Here is a 19,199-nt window from a genome sequence, read left to right as displayed (position 1 = left end):
TTACGCCGGTTCGGTGAAGGCTGGCAGCAAGTCCGCAAAAGACAACCAGTCTCTTTTAGAGGCGGGGCTAACCGGAATGAGATGGAACAGACGGAAGAAGAAGGGCACTGTGCGTAGGAAAAGATGGAGAAGAAGAAGAAGAAGAATGGTTTAGGTATGTAGTTGTATATATCCATACGTCTTCTTCCTTCCGTCAAATGAGTTTAGGAACACTACTTATTCAAATCATTATGCGACGTTCTATTGTTTCATTTACCTTTTTGAATTACCCGCATTGTCTTATTGAAAAATGAAAGGTATCTTCTATTAACTTGACTTTTTTTTCGTTTGATGCTAGGATTAAATTTAAACATCGGCTATCAGCACAATTAATTTGTTATGTGTATAAGGAACCACGCAGCAATGGCATTATGCACGCACAAAATTGGGCACATTTTGCGTCGTGGAAAATTATGGTCTAGAAATTTTGTGACTACAGTTTTCAGGTTGTAATTTTAAATTTGCAGAGCTGGGCTCTAGTATATTAATTAGTTTTTTGGCGTTCAGTAGGGTGTCGCAAAATGAAAATTTTGGAGCAAATGATTGTATTTATCTACTCGTAACATTTTTACAGTTAATGCTCAGAAGTGATGATTTTCGAAGCTTAAATACACAACCTGACATGTATCTAAGTGCTGCAAAGAGCTAGATTTCAATAATTAATTGAATACAAGTTTTACTAATGATAAAAGCACGTGTTGTCAGAGTGCCCCATTTCGGTTTGATCTACATAGATCTACGAGAATTGCGGGAATTTGAACGCAGACTTCGCTTTTAATTTCGCATGGTTAAAAACGTGTTGATGTCACATTTTTTAGGAAAAACTTCCCGCATTTTTGTAGATCAAACCGAAATTGGTCAGCCTGGCACCACATGTAAAAGGAAAATTAGATGTTCGAAAAATTGAGTTCATTTTCAAAAAAAAAAACAAAAAGTTTCCAGATATTTTTCCATCCTTTAAACTCAATTATTGAAAAATTGCAAAAATGAGGCTTACTTTAGAGAAATTCTATACAGCCCGAGAATTGGGAATATTGAACTGGAAATACTTCAGAGCGAAATTTCGGTGGGTAGAAGTTGAGTTTTGTTAAAGTAAAATAAAATACTTTTGATAATCTAGTCTAACCGTAACGGCTTAAATGGATCTGAGGCCTGTCAAATTCACACTGTTCCGGGAAAGTTTGAATGTTTTGTATTTTTCTGTAAAAAATCTAGATATCCTCCAGGAATTTATCTATTACAAATTCACTTTTTTGATGTTTGATCATGTTCTCTTTTTCTTTCAGATTTTCCAAATCACAAGTTTAATAAATATTTTTCAGTGATGTCTCAAAGTACATACGGATTGCTCAGCTCAAACCGTTTCTCGGTCAAATTGAATTAATTCAATTTCTGATTTCCATGAAGAAAACCTCTTGAGCAATACGGTTTTCAACGCACAAGCCCGCCTTTTGTAATTGTAATCCAAACCTTTTTGATGACACCCGAACTGTATTGTATTACATACATACACACCCTTTTCTACAGTGCTATTGTTTTCCGAGTTATGCATATAAACCATATGTTCTTTTCTTGGCCAACCAGGGAGTTTTTTCTGGGTTTCCTATACCTCTGCATACATAAATAATTAGAAGGATGGAACAATTTGGAGAGAACATAAATTTACATTACCTCCTTCCTTGAAAAACCATTAAACTTAAGTGATTTGCATTGCATCCCGTCGTTCTTCCGTTCTCGGGGGGTTGAGAATACTAATGGCATTATTCGAATACACGGTCCTTCATATGGGAAGGTCATTTACAATGAATTTTAACGAACATACAAATGCATTAACTGTATAGATTCAGGTAAAACCATTGAAAATGATTTTTAAAGAAAAAACGAAAAAAAAATCGATTAAGTTTGAAGTAAGTTGGTGCAAAAATTTCCTGAAATTAAAATTTCAAACTACTTTGCTTCAAAATTGATAGGTAATACATTTTTATTACACAACATATTAATACATAATTTATACATTTATACATTTAATACACATTGCATAAGTTTTTGAAAAATTAGGAAAAATTTCAAAACTTTTTTATTTGAACTTCCATTTTTGCGATTTATTTGACTTTTTCCTGTTTTTCAGAAATTAGTTAACGATGTAGATTTTCCAAACTTTAAAAATGAATATCTGGCTTCAAACTAACTTTTTCAAAAATCCCTGTAGCTATTTTGTTGCAAATTTTGTGTTCTTTCAGAATTTAAAAACTAAATTTAAAAAAGTTTCATATCCGCTAAGTTCAAGCAGAAAAAGTGGATATTTAATCATACATTTCAGTGCACAATTTGAAATTGATTAAACCGACCATTTATATGCAAAATTAGTAGTTTTTCCAATTTTTAAAAATTAATATCTGGCTTCAAACTAACTTTTTCAAAAATCCCTGTAGCCATTTTGTTGCAAATTTTGTGTTCTTTCAGAATTTAAAAACTAAATTTTTAAAAAAATTATATCTGCTGAGTTCAAGCAGAAAAAGTGGATTTTCAGTCATTCCCTCAGAGCCCAATTTGATATTGATCTTTACCGACCATTTACATGCAAAATTAGTTTTTTTCAGAATTTAAAAACTAATTTTATATCTTAAAATTGTTTTCTTTTTAGTTTTAAAATTTCAAAAACTGACGCTTTTCACCGGTGAATGCATTTATTTTAATTCAAAAATACACAAAAATGCGGAGCAAAGTAGTTTATAAATTCACCAGGGAAGACGATAAGCTTCAAGAAGTAAAACCGAGTAAGAAAACGAATCTACATTCTAGATAACACAGCAAGAAAAGAAAAATAAACGGTTTGTAATAGAAGATCTGTTAAGTTGTTTTTTGAAATTTCAAGTTTTTTTTGATGATGGGGTGAGCGTTTGCAACAAGTGTGATTTGACTGAAGTTCCCGTAACAAGAATGACTAAGTCATGTAGATGTTTGAGAAATGGTTCTGGGTGTGGGAAGAGGCAAAGGAAGAGGATGACCAAAAAAGGTTGAATCAGAATACCCAGAAGAAGATAGACATCCTAAGGAATGTATGGAACAAGATAAGAGCAAGAGAAAAGAGAAAAAAGATGGTAAGAAAATGGAAGTAACAATTAAAAAGTAGGTGAAGAATGTGTCTATTGTTGCATTGTCGAGTTTGCAATAATCGCCCATGTTGGGAATTCGAGTAATGGAAGAGTCAAGTATGCAATACTATTCATGTAGAGAACTGTCAATACCAAAAGTTCCAATGAAATGATACCGCCAACGAATGCCTGGAAATACGGGATTTTTTGTTTTTTTTAATTTGCAGAATTTCTTTTTCATCCGACTGATTTTTGTTTCAAAAAATCAAAAATTGTAAGATTTTCCAGAAGCTTCTGGTAATTTTGGATATAGTTCCGTACTCTACTGAGTTTTAAGACCTTTTCAATTTTTAACTTTTGAGCAGTACCGGATTCCGTTGCTAGAGTGTTGCTAGAATTTTTAAAAAGGTCCAAAAAATTTTTAAATACTTTGGAAATGTTCAGAAATTCATCATTAGTTTTTCACACTTTCACGAAGTTCTTGAAAATTTTTGGAATTTTTCATAAACTTATCAAACTTTCCAAACATTCAAGAACTTGTCAGAAGTTTCTAGAGTTTACTATAATTTTTCAAAATGTTCGGAAAGTTTCAAAAATTTCTGGAGTTTACCAGTAGTTTCTAGAATTGTTTTAATAAGTCTTTCAAATTTCTCAGAACTCTTTAGAATTTTCTAGAGCTTTCCAAATTTTATTTTTGAACTCCATATTTTAAAAAAATTTTCAAAATTTTCAGAATTTTCTAGAATTTTCTAGAACTTTCCAACAAAATTTTTTTTTTAATTGAACTTTCCGGACATTTTGAAATTCGAAAAAAAAATCGAATCTGAACTCCACAGATTTTCAAAAAGTTTCTCAGAGAATTCAAAGATTTCTCGAGTTTTCCAGAATTTTCTAGACCGTTACAACATAAATTTAGTTATCTTCCCATCTTTCACTAGACAATTTTTGTTCATTTGTATCCAAACTTCCGTTGTAATGTTCTAGAAACAACATTTGCAATGCTCACCAGTTTTACTCCACATTTTTCATTTTCACAAGTTCCCAAAGACCAAGTGTAAAGTGACTCACCATATCAGAAACTTTCACCATTCCACTTCCAAACACAATTGCATTTGGTGGTGTTCCAACTGGGAAAATGAATGCGAAAGATGAAGCCAATGTGGTTGGAAGCATGAGGGTGAATGGGTGATGTCCAGCTCTTTGAGCAAGTGTTGCAACAATCGGAACAAAAATTGAAGCAGTGACAGTGTTTGAGCAGATATTTGTGATGACCATTGCAATGAGCATAGTTAATAATTGAAGAATCCAAAGTGGAAGATGTTCAATAGAAGATAGACTATTTCCAATTAAAAGTGACAATCCAGATTCTTTAACTCCAGCAGCCAATGCAAAACCTCCACCCAAAAGAAGTACAACACTCCATGGGAATGTTTCCTGCATTGTTTTCCAATCCATCAGACATCCTCTCTTTTTCAAATCTTCTTTCTTGATATAAGTTGCCAAGTCGGGTCTTTCAGATGGAAGAACAAACAGGAGGAAGGCAACGATCATTGCCGACGTGGCATCCGTATATGCTCCTTTTTTGAAGAAAACTCCAAATCCAGGGACGACTCCAGGATTACGGAAAACCCAAAGTGAGAGGAGAATGCAGAAACAGACAAATACAGATTTTTCAGCATATGTCATTCTTGGAAGTTCGTTGTATCGAGTTTTCAGCATTTCAGTTACAGCTTCATCTTTTTCCGGAGCATCTCTGAAAATTGAAAATTTGTAAATTTTTGAGGATTCCTGAGGAAGGGTCTAGTTTTTGTTAAAACAAACCTCAAGAAGAAGGAAACAAGAGTCATCCAAGCAACGAAAAGGCACAGAAGCATCAATGGGTAAGCAAAGAAGATCCATGTTACGTAGTTCAGTGATCCATCGACTTTTGGGAAGAGTCTGAAACACAAAAAAGTTTTTTGGAATTCTTTACCAGTAAATCTTACGCGCTGAGTTGTCCCAACATGACCAAATTGCTAGGAGTTCCCGTTGCAGTTCCAGTTCCTCCAATATTTGCAGCGAAACAAATGGAAAGTACAAGTCCCGTCGCCATTTTCTTGCATCCCAGACGGCCACGTTCTCTGAAATTTTAAGAGTTACACAAAAAAGTCCAGAGTATCACTAGATCAGTTTCAAAACTGCCGACATCCCATACACCAGATTTTGATGTCAGATCATTGATATCAACTCTTTTTTCTCTCTCAAGCTTTTTCATATATCTGTTTCATTGAGAGTGATTGGAGCCAGCTTGTCGGGTGTTCGTTGCACCCAAACTGTTTAAATAAACACGATTTCTTTAGATGCTTTGCATTGAATGTAAATAGAACAAACTACGGTGACCCAAATGTTCTTTGTTCTCAACACGGTGGGTAATATGGTCTAGGAAAGTTGTCAGGAGTTTTGGAAACTGCTATAGTGTTTAAATCCCACAGTGAATTGTCTTGAGATTTTTTTTTTGTACAGAAACTATGCGCTTTAGAAAATATTGGTCACAGTCTCAAAGATTAAAGATGAAATAGCGCCAGTTGAATTTTAATTATTTTACAAAAATTGTGTGGACTCTGTAATGGTTCCAACACCTTATACATACATTTCTAAAAAAGGCCAAATTTGCTTATAAATTTTTTAGGTGTTCCTACGATCACCCTTTACAGTTCCCCTGATCCCTCACCCATTTGTTGGATGGTGTTGGAAGGATGAAATCAACTGCTGCACAACACTTTGCCCAATCGGAACCATCATTGCAGTTGTCGCAGTATTTGATATAAAACTGCTCAGCAATGCGGTGACAGTCATGAAGCCAAGCATGATCCTAAAAAAAGCAAATTAAAAGTTAAAATTAATTGAATGAGTGGAATTGTGTGTACTCAACAGCTCATCCATTTCACAAACCAACCATTTCGGCTCACTTCCTACGCATCGTAATACTGAAAGGGCAACACGTTCGTGTAGATCACACTTCTCAACTGCTGCCGCCATAATTAGACCTCCAATGAACAGGAAATTTGTGTCATTCATGTATTCTTTTGCTGTCGTGTTAGCGTCAAGTACTCCAACCAATGGGAACAGTACGACAGGAAGCATTGCGGTTACAGCCAATGGCATTACTTCTGACATCCAATATACAGCGATTATGCACACACAATACGCACATTTCCATTCCTGAAATTATTTTTCAATAAATGAATTTGAATTTTCAAGTTGAAATTTTTATATTATAAGATCAGTGCGCGAAATTACCAATTGCCAATTTGCTGGATTTTTTCTAATTGTAGGGGGTGAACCAATTTTCCAGAATTTTTCATTTTTGGCAACTGCCAAAATTTCCAAAAAATCCATTTTCCGCACATGCCGAATTTGCATCTTGCAACTTTTTCCCTCCCAATTTCAATTTTCCCACTACACATAAAGTAGCGAAAAACAAAGTTCTACGTTCCCCCTCCACCTCCCACCTACAAATACAAATATAGCCTATGTCAATATGTATTTTTCGCAAAAAAATAACACACTGATTTCCGGAGCACGAGGTTGTGATGTCATCGCTTGAAAAAAAACCGGGAACGAAAAAGTGACGTTAGGCTCATTTTATGTGATGCCACTAATTTTTACGGCAAGCGCCTGGTCAAATTGATGTTGGAACTGGAAGTGAAACTCGTCTGGTTTAGAGGAAAAACTGAAGTTATTGGGAAATTTTGCAATTTGATGAATTGAAATTAAAAATCTTAATCGTACATTCCTGTAAGTTACTGAATTTGCCAAGCTGTTTATTTTCCAGAAATTTGAATTTCCCGGCAAAAGTTTTTTCTTACTATTAGAAAATTTTTAGTTACCCGGCGAAATTTTTTTCGCAGAAAATTTGAATTTCCCGTTAAAATTTATGGGTCTCGCCACGAATTTTTCAAATTTTCTTTCTGTCTTCATGATCCCTCTCCAATGTAGGTCTTTCCTTCAATCCCTTCTTTCATTTTCTGTGTGTCTAAAAAATCTAAATTCTAGAAGCCGTGTTCCAGAGACACCTTCTGTTTTGATATATGCACACAGAGACGGACATTCACAAAAAACTAAAGGAGAAAAAACGAGAAAACGAGCGCGCAGAGAGGGATCGAAAGAGCTTTTCGTCTCCGAGTCCCCGTGACGTAGCAAGAACAGAAGAGAGCAAGTGTGTTGGAGGGGGAAATTGTCATGCGAGGAATTGAGAAGGCGTCCTAAATGTCCTCTCCGTCTCTCTATCTCTCTATTGTTTCCCTTTTTTCTCCATTTTCCTCCATCTCTCTATTTCTTCTTTTCACCCCCTTTTGTAATCCATTTTTCAACATTTTTTGAAAAGCTACTCACCGGTCCCTCCCAATTGAGCATTTGTCCAAAGAATAATGGAGTTAGAACAAGAACAAGACCATTTCTCAAACGACGAAAAAGACTCAACAGCCGTTCCTTGTTGGAAATCTGGAAGCCAGTCAGTTAATCATTACAGACAAAAAAACAACAAGGAAGTTGTTGGCAAACCTCTCTGGAGACAAAGTGCTGCACGAAATTGGTGCTCGACGAGCTTTCAAGCATCCGTTGTCGACTTTCACTGTTCTCTGGCCAACCGGATAGATGGAGGGATAATGACATTGTACCGTATTCTTGTTGTAGTTCCAGTATTACAGATTATGGGTTTATTGGGTCTGAAAAGAGGCAATTTATGGCGAGACTTCAAAAATTTTTTTTTTAAATCAAGATCAAGTATGTACAGTTCATTCGCTTTTTTTGAGAAATTGTAAAATTTCAGTATGTGAAAATATATAATTAAAAATGGGTTTTATGTGGCTAATACATATTTTGTCGGAGCTTCAAATCCATATCAGGCATTCAAAAAATATTAATTTCTAGAGGTTTAACACCATTTTGTGGGGCGATTTTCTTAATTTTTTTCCCGTCAAAAAATTTCTCGAAAATTGGCTCAATGGCTCATCGAGCACAATGAGCACAATGGTAACGTTATCGAGCCTAATGGTCACATATCAAATTAACTGTAATGGTCAAAAATTCGTTTTTTTTTTTCGATTTTTATAAAACTTATATGAGTATATGGGATATATAGGAAAAAGTATGTAAATGACTATTTAAAATGAATAGAATTTTTAAACGATCGTATGGAGTAGACAAGCAAATACTCAATATATTTTACTGGAGGAAACACAGGGGAAAAAATGACAAATAAAACTTTGGAACACTGCCCTTTGAATACACTGGTGTGAGAATCAAAGTGAGAGATATGAGACCTTTGAAAATCGAGCAGAACAGAAGAGACCTCCCCACCCGCACGCAAAATCACTTTAAACTCGAGAAGATGCAACGGCGAAATAATGGGAAAAAAGTTTCAAAGCTCAAAAATATCTGAAAGTCTCCGTCTCTCGGGCCACTTGGTAAACCAGAATGAAAGTTGGGAGGCGGAGCTTTTTACTGAGAAGCCGGGGCGCCAAATGAGCAAATGAAAAAAGGGGAGGGTGTGTTGCTGTGGGGGATGGAGAGGAGGGTGGGGACGAGGAAAAGATGGAAGGAGGAAAATGGGGGGACAAGGAAAAAGTAGTAACGGAAGGAAAGAAGAGGAGCAAATGCACGACGACTAGACGAGAGAAGAAGAAGAAGCATCACGGAACAGAAGCGACTCAAATGGTGATTAGAATGTTCTAGAGCACTTTTTATTTTTCAATGGTTTCACTAACATATGTCCTTTTACCAAAACACAAGAAGAAACTTTGGTAGACGACCTTGGGAATGCTTTGGGAAACTGAACGGGAAAATTAGAGAGATTTTATTTTGGAGAAATAAAGTTCTTTCTAGGTTTCTGCTTATCAGATGTTTGCAAAATTTTTGAGTGATAGCTTAGGAAAGTTTAGGCTTAAGAAATTCAGATTTCAGGCTTGAATACCCCTACTATTTTTAAATCATAAAAAAATTTATTTAAAGCTGGTATTACCCAGATGCGAAATTTTGTGATTTTTTCATTAAAAAAATATTCAAATTTTTAATGTAAAAAATGTCAATCGTCGCTTTTTCGGATTTTTTTGTTTTCCAATAATTTTGTTAGAATCAATTTTCTTCAAATTTTGGGGAAACGGGAGGAAACTTTGTATAAAAATTGTAACAAAAATTCGCCGACTTAGAATTGGGAACTACAGTAATCTTTCAAATTTAACATTGATCGTGTCGAGACCGGGTACAGAAACTTTTAGACAAAAATCGCGAAATTTCGGGTTATGGAAATGGCTGTAAATTCGAAAAAAAAAGTCTGAAAATTATAAATTTTTTTGACATTTTTTGAAGCTCGCGACATTATTTTGAGTATTAAAAAACATAAAGTGATTATTTATTTCAGAGAAGACCGCTTTCAGACCGCTTTTCGAATGAAAATAATAATTAAATTGAAAAAAAATAAAACATAGGCGGAGTGAACTCATTCTTAGCATATCAACTCCTACACCTGCATTCACAACTCGTGACTTGAGTAAAAAATGACAAATCATGAATACCTACACTGGCCAGCTATTCTTGCTTAAGCCGAGTCATTTTTCTCTAAATCCTCTTGACTCCGCCCTCTTAGAGAATGGGTGCGTGTGTACCGGAAATAATAGCTGAAAGGTTTTCTGAGCAATTCCACGTGGTGTCAGAATGTCCCGTTGATCTCCGAAAAATGCGGGAATTTAGACGCAGACTTCAAAACTGATTTTGCATGGTTAAAAGCGTGCTAAATTCCCGCATTTTTTGTAGATCAAGCCGCGATGTAACAGACTGGCACCACGTTTACTCCGAAGAAAATTAAAATAGTTATTCACAAGATGCAATATTAAAGATTTGATAATTGCAGTAATTTAAGCAGCTCTCTAATAAAGTTTCTGAAACCAAAACTGCATCCACAATTCTACAGCAGGAAAATTGTCTGAAAAACCAAATAAATTCGTTTCAATTCAATTTTCTTCCAATTTTATACCATTTCCGGGTCATAAAATGCTTCCCCCGCGGTTTATGCAAAAGTATCTGTACATTTGGCATTTTTTTAAAAATCAAAATTTATACACACTATACGAAATATAAAAATTTGAAAAACACAAATTTATTTCACCTGGCGTAGTTTTTTAGTGATCATGCAAGCAGAGCAGGGAAGGTAATCTATATTCACAGTTGGCAAATTCAAAAAAAATTGGACAAACTAGGCAACTAACGAATATAAAATTTTTTGGCAAATTGTGGTTCCGTAATATTTATGGAGTTAGCTTCCTGTAAGATTCTGGAAAATAAATAGTTTTCGAAGAAAATATTTCAAAAAATGACGCAGTTAGAAACTTGATCCAAAAAGTTGTAAAGTGCCGCCGCACGTGGAGAAAAAACGAGCTTCTGTCGCGTCACTAGACCAATGTTTCGATTAGAGAGCAACCGCCGGATGTTTTTTCCAAAAATAATAGAAAAATATTTTTGAAATTGCAATTTGAATGTAAATTTCTCAGAGTCTGCTGCTCTTTCTGCTGATTCTGCAAATGCAAACTGCCTCTTAATTTATCTTTTTTTTCCTAGACTTTGTTATTTGAACTCCGATGAGTTTAAAAATCTGGTTTTTGAAAAAATTTTTTGGAAATTTTGGTAATTGCCAGTTTCTGAAACTTTTGCCAATCGGCAATTTTGGCGATTGGTGATTTCGGCAATTGCTGGTTTCAGAAATTTTTGGCAATTTTGGTAGTTGCCAGTTTCTGAAAACTTTTCCAATTGGCAATTTCGGCGATTGATGATTTCGGTATTTGCTGGTTTTTTCAAAAGTTTTTCGGCAATAATTGTTTAAAAACTTTTGGGAATCGAACAATTTTTTTTTTCCGAAATCCGAAATTTTTTTTTGCAAAAAAGTGCAGTCATATGTATGTAAAAAAATGAATTGAAGACCAAATCGCCTCTAGCAGGGCCCAAATGAAATTTCTGACCCAGAATCGACCCAGAATCGTACTCCATAATACTTTAAAAAAATTAGCAATTCATTTTCATAGAAATTCTCCCAAAATTCCAAAATTTTTATTTTTGTTTTTTTGCGCCTGTATATACCTGTTGAAATTGGAATTCAAGACAAAAACCCCTGTAGCGCGTCTGAAAATTGATATAATGGTACAAAATCGTACCAATAATACTAAAAAAAATTAGCAATCCATTTTCTTAGAAATTCTCCCAAAATTCCAAAATTTTTATTTTTGTTTTTTTGCGTCTGTATATACCTGTTGAAATTGGAATTCAAGACAAAAACCTCTGTAGCGCGTCTGAAAATTGATATCTTGGTACAAAATCGTACCAATAATACTAAATTAGCAATCCATTTTCTTAGAAATTCTCCCAAAATTCCAAAATTTTTTTTTTGCAAAAAAGTGCAGTCATTTGTATGTAAAAAAATAAATTCAAGACAAAAACCCCTGTAGCGCGTCTGAAAATTGATATCTTGGTACAAAATCGTAAGATCATTCAAATCGACCCGAGTCGATTTGCATGCTATGGTGAAGTTGCTGTGCTTGATGACAACACCATTGAGATCACCGAGTTGCCAATCAAACAGTGGACTCAAGATTACAAAGAGAAGGTTTTGGAGGGATTGATGGAGAGCTCGGACGAGAAGAAATCGCCTGTTATCGCCGACTACCCACAAACTTACCTATAATATTTTTAAAAAATCTAGAATCCAAATCTATCAAAACATTTCCGGAATTCCATAATTTTTATTTTTGCTTTTTTTGCGCCTGTAAATACCTGTGAAAATTGGAATTCGAAACAAAAACCTCTCTAGCGCGGCTTAAATTTACTTTCATGTCCCACAAACTTACCTATAATATTTTTAAAAAATCTAGAATCCAAATCTATCAAAACATTTCCGGAATTCCATAATTTTTATTTTTGCTTTTTTTAAGTTTGTGGGACATGAAAGTAAACTTAAGCCGCGCTAGAGAGGTTTTTGTTTCGAATTCCAATTTTCACAGGTATATAAGTTCTGCTTTTCCAACCGACAAAACTGCCGATTTGCCAAATTTGCCGGAAAAACTGCAATTTGCCGAAAGTTTCCGGCAAATTGTGGATTTGCACTTTTTTTTGGAAATTTCAGAATTTCACATCCTATGAATGTGCCTACATTTATTTTGAAAAGTATGCAAATTCCATGAAAATATTTAGAAAAACGGAAAAAAATTCAGAATTTTTTCCGCAGTTTTAATTGTTTCCGCGTCTGATAAAAAAATCTCTCTAAACATTTCCGGCAAACGGCAAATCGGCAATTTTCCAAAAATAAAATTTTTCGGCAAATCGGCAAACCGGCAATTGGCGCTCATCCCTGTCTCTCACTGAAAAAGTGCCCATCTACAAAATATTGGCAATTCACTAAAAAATAGGCAAGTTGCAAAAATTGCCATTTCACTATAAATTTGGCAATTTGCAACAATTAGCACTTCACTAAAAATTTGACAATTTACGAAAAATCGGCAATTTATTTAACAATAGCCAATTAAAAAAAATTGGCAATTCACTGAAAAATGGAAATTCACTAGAAATTTGGCAATTTGCAACAATTGGCACTTCACTAAAAAATTGGCAATTTGCCAAAAATTGCCATTTCACTAAAAAATCGGCAAGTTGCCAAAAATTGCCATTTCACTAAAAAATCGGCAAGTTGCCAAAAATTGCCATTTCACTAGAAAATTGCAAATTTACAAATTACTGACAATTCACTAAAAATGGAAATTCACTAGAAATTTGGCAATTTGCCAACAATTGGCACTTCACAAAAAATTGCCAATTTCTGAAAAACTGGCATTTCACTAAAAAATGGCAATTCACTAAAAATCTGACAATTTGCCAAAAATTGCCATTTCACTAAAAATTTGGCAATTTGCCAAAGATTGCCATTTCACTAAAAATTTGCCAATTTACGAAAAACTGGCAATTCACTAAAAAATGGCAATTTGCCAAAGATTGTCATTTCACTGAAAAGTTGGCAATTTGCCAAAAATTGCCATTTCACTAAAAAATCGGCAAGTTGCCAAAAATTGCCATTTCACTAAAAATTTGCCAATTTACGAAATACTGGCTATTCACTAAAAATGGAAATTCACTAGAAATTTGGCAATTTGCCAACAATTGGCACTTCACAAAAAATTGCCAATTTCTCAAAAACTGGCATTTCACTAAAAACTGGCAATTCACTAAAAATCTGACAATTTGCCAAAAATTGGCACTTCACTTAAAACTTTGACAATTTAGCAAAGTCCTCCATCTTCCCTTTTTTTCTTTATTAATTTTTTTCTCGAGAGGTCTCTAGAGGTTGTAATGTTCTTTTTGTTTCTTGGCAAAGTGCCAAACTGCATAAATTCCCGCATTTGTTTTTGACTAAATCATAATAGGAGAGAGACCGACTCCAAGTGTGTTGAGAGAGAGAGGTGGAAAGACCAAAAAGGAAAAAGGGGAGGTTGGCCGCCCATCTTGCGCGGGAGGAGTGGCTGCCAGTGCCCAATGGTTACCTGTGTCTGTCGACGTTGTTCCTTTTTTTTTGTTTTTTCACTCATTTTTCGTCGTTTTTTTTTCCCTCTTTTCTCATCCTCAAGTTTATTGTACTCTACCGGCTGCTTTAAAATTAAATTTCGTGTATTTCAGAGCTCAACAGATGAGTGACTCAACTTGTGAGTCTGGAAGCGGCGCCCAGGCAACGAAGGCACCAGCGAAGGCATCATCGAATCCGAAGAATGATGATGGTTGGTTAATTTTTTGAGTTTCTGTTTTCTTGAATCTAATTTTGCTTTTTTTTCGGCCAACGAGGACCGCAATGTGTTCACGTCGATCGACAAAAAAGGTGGTGGCTCGAAACAAATGGCGATCGAGGATATCTACCAAAAGAAGTCCCGACTCGAGCACATTCTTCTTCGCCCGGACACCTACATCGGTTCGGTCGAGCATACCGAGAAGACGCCGATGTGGGTCTACAACATGGAGGAGAGCACGCTGGAGCAGCGTGACATCTCATACGTACCGGGACTATTCAAGATTTATGACGAAATCCTTGTGAATGCGGCTGACAACAAACAGAGAGATCGGAAGATGAACACGATAAGAGTTACCATCAACAAGTAAGTTTAGAGCGTAGCACAAAATGAATTTAAATTAATTTTACCTTCTTTCAGGGCGAAAAACGAGATCTCTGTATACAACAACGGAAAAGGAATTCCTGTCACCCAGCACAAAGTGGAGAAAGTCTTCGTTCCTGAGCTCATTTTCGGAAGTCTTCTCACGTCATCAAACTTCGTCGGCAATCAGAAGGCAATGATAGGAGGACGAAACGGATATGGAGCTAAACTCTGCAACATTTTCTCCACAAAATTCACTTGTGAGACGTCATCTCGGGTCTACAAAAGTGCATTCAAGCAAACGTGGATTAACAACATGACGCGTGATGAGGAGCCGACGATTGTTCCGAGCACCGACGAAGACTTCACGAAGATCACATTCTCGCCGGATCTGGCAAAGTTCAAGATGAAGGAACATGACGACGATATCTGCCATTTGATGGCTCGGCGTGCCTACGACGTGGCGACAACCTGTAAAGGTGTAGACGTCATCCTCAATGGAGAGATGATTTCAGTCAAGGGATTCGAGGACTACGTGAAAATGTATACTTCACAAATCACATTTGAAGGAGAGCCTCTGAAGACGGTCTACGAGCAAATTGGAAATCGCTGGCAGGTGGCTTTGGCCTTTCGGACGTTGGCTTCCAGCAAATTTCGTTTGCTAACAACGTTTCCACCACAAAAGGAGGAAGACATGTGGACCATGTTGTCGACCAGATGATTGCGAGACTCAAGGGCTCGATCAAGCAGGAGCTTTCAAAGGACGTCGATCCATTCATGGTAAATTTCTTTCTTTCTTTCGACCTTTTATTTAAAACAAAATAGCTATATGAGCTCCTTGGTGTCTTTATAATGAGAAAATTGTGCAAATTTTGAAATTTTCTAGAGATTTCCGCAATACTTCTATAGTATCGGGCACTAAGATGGAGAATGTTTTTATTTAGTTTCAAAGAAGTTAAAATTTTGAATCGATTTTGCGAATTTAAATGAAATAACAGTAATAATCCGACTAAATTAAATTTTTCAGATTGAAAACCATTTGTGGGTTTTCGTGAACTGTCTCATCGAGTGGCCAACGTTCGACTCGCAAACGAAGGAAATGATGACGCTACGGCACGATCGATTCGGATCCACATGCGCTCTGAGCAAGAAATTCTGCAAAACGGCTTTACAAATTGGCCTGATCCGCCAAATTTCCCGTGAAATTAGTGTAGATATCCGAGAAAATCTCGTCCAAAAAGCCTCGGAAAGTTCGCCAATAAAGGTAATTTATCTCAACTAAAAATTCAATTCTAATTTACATTTATTTCAGTGCATTCCAAAGCTTGAAGATGCCAAAGAAGCTGGAACCAAAACTTCCGAACGGTGCACATTGATTGTGACGGAAGGAGACTCGGCCAAAACGCTTGCTATTTCGGGACTTTCCGTTGTTGGACGGGACAAGTTCGGAGTCTTCCCGCTCCGAGGAAAGTTGCTGAATGTCCGCGACGCAAGTGTGAAGCAGATCGCCGAGAATGCTGAAGTCAACGCGATGATCAAGATCCTCGGACTTCAGAGAGATTTAAAGTACGAGTTTGATGATGAGTGATGATCATGGCTGATCAGGATCAGGATGGCTCTCACATCAAAGGTCTCATTATCAGTTTTCTACATCATTTCTGGCCATCACTGATTCAACGGAACTTCGTCGAGGAGTTCATCACTCCAATTGTCGAAGCCACCAAAGGAAAAGAAGAAGTCTCCTTCTACTCGCTCCCAGAATACTCTGAGTGGAGAACGAACACGGACAACTGGAAGCCGTATAAGATCAAGTACTACAAGGGATTAGGTACATCGACTGCCAAGGAAGCTAAGGAGTACTTCCTGGACATGGTTCGTCATCGTATTCGATTCAAATACAACGGAGCTGATGATGATAACGCTATCGACATGGCTTTCTCAAAGAAGAAGATTGAAGAGAGAAAAGACTGGCTTTTGAAGTGGATGAGGGAGAAGAAAGACAGAAAGGAGCAGGGACTTGCTGAAGAATATCTCTACAACAAGGACACTCGATTCGTCACCTTCAAAGATTTCGTCAATCGCGAATTGGTCTTCTTCTCGAGTCTCCACAACGAACGATCAATTCCATGCCTTGTGGATGGTTTCAGGCCAGGACAGCGGAAGGTTCTCTTTGCGTGCTTCAAAAGAGCAGACAAGCATGAGGTCAACGTAGCTCAATTGGCTGGAGCTGTCGCTGATATTTCTGCGTACCATCACGGAGAACAGTCGCTTATGGGAACAATTGTGAATCTCGCTCAAGATTACGTTGGATCCAACAACATCAACCTGCTTCTTCCAATCGGACAATTCGGTACTCGTCTCCAGGGTGGAAAGGACAGTGCTTCAGCTCGTTACATCTTCACTCAACTGTCGCCAGTCACTCGTTCACTCTTCCCGGCTCACGATGATAATGTTCTGCGTTTCCTCTATGAAGAAAACCAGCGTATTGAGCCAGAGTGGTATTGCCCGATTATTCCAATGGTTCTCGTCAATGGAGCTCAAGGAATCGGTACTGGATGGTCCACAAGCATTCCCAACTACAATCCACGTGATCTCGTCGAGAACATCAAGCGCCTGATTGCCGGCGAGCCGCAGAAAGTCTTAGCTCCATGGTACAAGAACTTCCGCGGAAAGATCATTCAAATCGACCCGAGTCGATTTGCATGCTATGGTGAAGTTGCTGTGCTTGATGACAACACCATTGAGATCACCGAGTTGCCAATCAAACAGTGGACTCAAGATTACAAAGAGAAGGTTTTGGAGGGATTGATGGAGAGCTCGGACGAGAAGAAACCGCCTGTTATCGTTGACTACCAGGAGATTCACACAGATACAACTGTTAAGTTCGTCGTGAAGCTGGTGCCAGGAAAACTTCGTGAATTGGAGCGCAGTCAGGAACTTCATCAAGTGCTCCAGCTCCAATCTATCATTTGCACGAGCTCCATGGTACTTTTCGATGCTGCCGGATGTCTTCGCACCTACATTTCACCAGAGGCAATTACTCAAGAGTTCTACGATAGTCGCCAAGAGAAGTACCTGCAGAGAAAGAAGTACCTCCTCGGAGTTCTTCAGGCTCAGAGCAAGCGTCTCACTAACCAGGCTCGTTTCATTCTCGCCAAGATCAACAAAGAGATTGTATTCGAGAATAAGAAGAAGGTGGCCATTGTCGATGATTTGATCAAAATGGGTTTTGATGCTGATCCAGTGAAGAAGTGGAAGGAGGAGCAAAAGCTCAAGCTTCGTGAATCTGGAGAAATCGAGCTGGACGAAGATGATCTAGCTGCTGTCGCCATCGAAGAGGACGAAGCCATTTCCTCTGCTGCGAAGGCCGTTGAAACCAAGCTATCAGACTACGATTACCTTGTCGGAATGGCTCTCATCAAGCTTTCGGAAGAAGAGAAGAATAAGCTCATCAAGGAATCGGAGGAGAAGATGGCTGAGGTTCGAGTTCTCGAGAAGAAGACCTGGCAAGATCTTTGGCATGAGGATCTGGACAACTTCGTGTCTGAGTTGGACAGACAGGAGGCTTGCGAGAAAGCTGATCAAGATGCCAGCATCAAAAATGCCGCCAAAAAGCTTGCTGCCGACGCAAAGACCGGACATGGATCCAAGAAGAATGTGTGCACGGAAGTCCTTCCATCCAAGGATGGACATCGTATTGAGCCGATGTTGGAAGCTGCAACCAAGGCCAAATATGAGAAGAAGTCCCAGCCAAAGAAGGAACGCGTCAAGAAAGAGCCAAAGAAAGCTCAAGAGCCGAGAAAAAGCAAGAAGGAGTGGGAATGCGACTCGTCAGAGAGTGAGGTAAGTTTTTCCGTGTAGTTTTTACCATTACTAATATTATTTTTTTCAGCATGGTGTTTCGTCAGATGAGGAAATCATCAATAAACCAAGAGCTCGTGCTGAGCGAGGGGCTGCGAAAGCGGCAAGGAAAGCTGCTCCCGGAAAGATGGCTGCCGGTTCCGATGATGATGAGCCGACGACGAGTAAGACATCGCCTTCAAAGTATGGATCGGACGACGAGGAAAAGGAATTCGACAGTGGCATTGTGGTCCCAAGTGGGAAAAGGTTAGTTTATAAATTATTTATCAAGGAACATTATTAATGTTGGAGTCGAGTCAAAAAATTGTTTTGCTTCAAATGACGGAAAACAGACCATAATTACCGAATATAAATTGTTCAAAACATTCGAAGCGTTCAAAGAGTCACTGTAGTTTTTGGTTCAAGACATTTTGCGCAATACGCATCCTCAGAATTTAGTTTTCTCGTAATAACTTTTTTGAAAACAAGTATCACATGAAATTCTATTGATAAACTATTTACCCAAATATTTGATAAACATTAAAAACTTTTTTTTAATTGACTCAAGAACGGTTTATTTTCTGTAATTTACAGCAAAAACATTGTTTGACTCTACTCTATCTTATAATGGTGGTGTCAGGCTGTCCCATCGTTCCACTGCACCCAAAAAGATGGGAAATTTTTTTTTAATTTTCTGTGACGTCACAGCTCTTCTCAAAAAATGACGGTTTAATTGAAAAATGTTTTTCGAAATGCGCTGTGACGTAAAATTGAAAAAAAAGCATTGTGGTGTCACAAAGAAATACAAGAAATTCAATTTTTGCAGACCCCGTCCAGCTGACGCCGTGGATTCCGGATCGCGGACGCAACATCAAGAAATGAAGAAGCGACGTGTTGCTCACTCGGAATCGGATTAATTATTTATAATTTTTTTATTACTTTTCACAAATGTTTTGCATCCCAGTGTGAATATAGCCCCCACCACCCCCTACCAACACTATATATATGCCTGTGATAATTAGTATTTTAAACTATTCGAATAAATTTATTTTGAACTTCAATTATTTTT

General features: G+C 37.2%; 3 protein-coding genes and 3 non-coding genes across 8 annotated transcripts; 3 read left to right on the top strand and 3 right to left on the bottom strand.

Moving 5' to 3' along the window:
* The first annotated feature begins 149 nt into the window (after positions 1 to 149).
* On the top strand, positions 150 to 1,605 carry K08E5.5 (uncharacterized protein). Its single transcript, NM_001136366.4, has 2 exons — positions 150 to 296; positions 1,362 to 1,605. The coding sequence occupies exons 1-2, from the start codon at positions 290 to 292 to the stop codon at positions 1,421 to 1,423; spliced, it is 69 nt and encodes a 22-aa protein (NP_001129838.1). The 5' UTR covers positions 150 to 289; the 3' UTR covers positions 1,424 to 1,605.
* Positions 1,606 to 2,709: 1,104 nt separating this feature from the next.
* On the bottom strand, positions 2,710 to 7,840 carry nac-3 (Sodium-dependent high-affinity dicarboxylate transporter 3; the record flags this gene model as incomplete). Of its 2 annotated transcripts, NM_001027502.5 has the most annotated exons (8): positions 7,677 to 7,840; positions 7,509 to 7,616; positions 6,070 to 6,335; positions 5,845 to 5,985; positions 5,120 to 5,254; positions 4,956 to 5,072; positions 4,203 to 4,887; positions 2,710 to 3,323 (listed from the first exon to the last, which is right to left on the bottom strand). In NM_001027502.5, the coding sequence occupies exons 1-8, from the start codon at positions 7,785 to 7,787 to the stop codon at positions 3,186 to 3,188; spliced, it is 1,701 nt and encodes a 566-aa protein (NP_001022673.1). In that variant the 5' UTR covers positions 7,788 to 7,840. The 2 variants fall into 2 exon arrangements, with proteins under 2 accessions (NP_001022673.1, NP_001379390.1); NM_001392186.1 differs by having other exon boundaries at positions 3,186 to 3,323; positions 7,509 to 7,840.
* K08E5.10 lies at positions 7,247 to 7,395 on the top strand. Its single transcript, NR_052682.1, has one exon. It is a non-coding gene; the product is annotated as an Unclassified non-coding RNA K08E5.10 (non-coding RNA).
* Positions 7,841 to 8,531: 691 nt separating the features above from the next.
* On the bottom strand, positions 8,532 to 8,652 carry K08E5.7. The gene has a single exon (NR_052681.1). It is a non-coding gene; the product is annotated as an Unclassified non-coding RNA K08E5.7 (non-coding RNA).
* A 5,181-nt stretch (positions 8,653 to 13,833) lies between these two features.
* On the top strand, positions 13,834 to 19,193 carry K08E5.1 (uncharacterized protein). Of its 2 annotated transcripts, NR_052679.1 has the most exons (8): positions 13,834 to 13,921; positions 13,978 to 14,293; positions 14,348 to 14,825; positions 14,939 to 15,070; positions 15,318 to 15,554; positions 15,603 to 18,133; positions 18,183 to 18,397; positions 18,957 to 19,047. NR_052679.1 is itself a non-coding variant. In NM_001268137.4 (3 exons), exons 2-3 carry the CDS (start codon positions 18,279 to 18,281, stop codon positions 19,045 to 19,047), a joined length of 210 nt encoding a protein of 69 aa, NP_001255066.1. In that variant the 5' UTR covers positions 17,654 to 18,133; positions 18,183 to 18,278; the 3' UTR covers positions 19,048 to 19,193. The 2 variants fall into 2 exon arrangements, 1 of the variants encoding a protein (NP_001255066.1); NM_001268137.4 differs by lacking the exons at positions 13,834 to 13,921; positions 13,978 to 14,293; positions 14,348 to 14,825; positions 14,939 to 15,070; positions 15,318 to 15,554 and having other exon boundaries at positions 17,654 to 18,133; positions 18,957 to 19,193.
* K08E5.9 lies at positions 14,351 to 14,500 on the bottom strand. The gene has a single exon (NR_052680.1). It is a non-coding gene; the product is annotated as an Unclassified non-coding RNA K08E5.9 (non-coding RNA).
* Positions 19,194 to 19,199: the final 6 nt, after the last annotated feature.

This window comes from Caenorhabditis elegans, chromosome III (genome assembly GCF_000002985.6).
Source record: "Caenorhabditis elegans chromosome III".
Taxonomy (NCBI): domain Eukaryota; kingdom Metazoa; phylum Nematoda; class Chromadorea; order Rhabditida; family Rhabditidae; genus Caenorhabditis; species Caenorhabditis elegans.
This window is presented reverse-complemented; position numbering and strand designations above follow the sequence as displayed.

Bases quoted from the DNA above. Each gene is read 5' to 3' on its own strand.
- K08E5.1 (NM_001268137.4), top strand. From the start codon at position 18,279: ATGGCTGCCGGTTCCGATGATGATGAGCCGACGACGAGTAAGACATCG. The intron at 18,398-18,956 runs GTTAGTTTATAA...CAATTTTTGCAG, and splicing joins GTGGTCCCAAGTGGGAAAAG to ACCCCGTCCAGCTGACGCCG.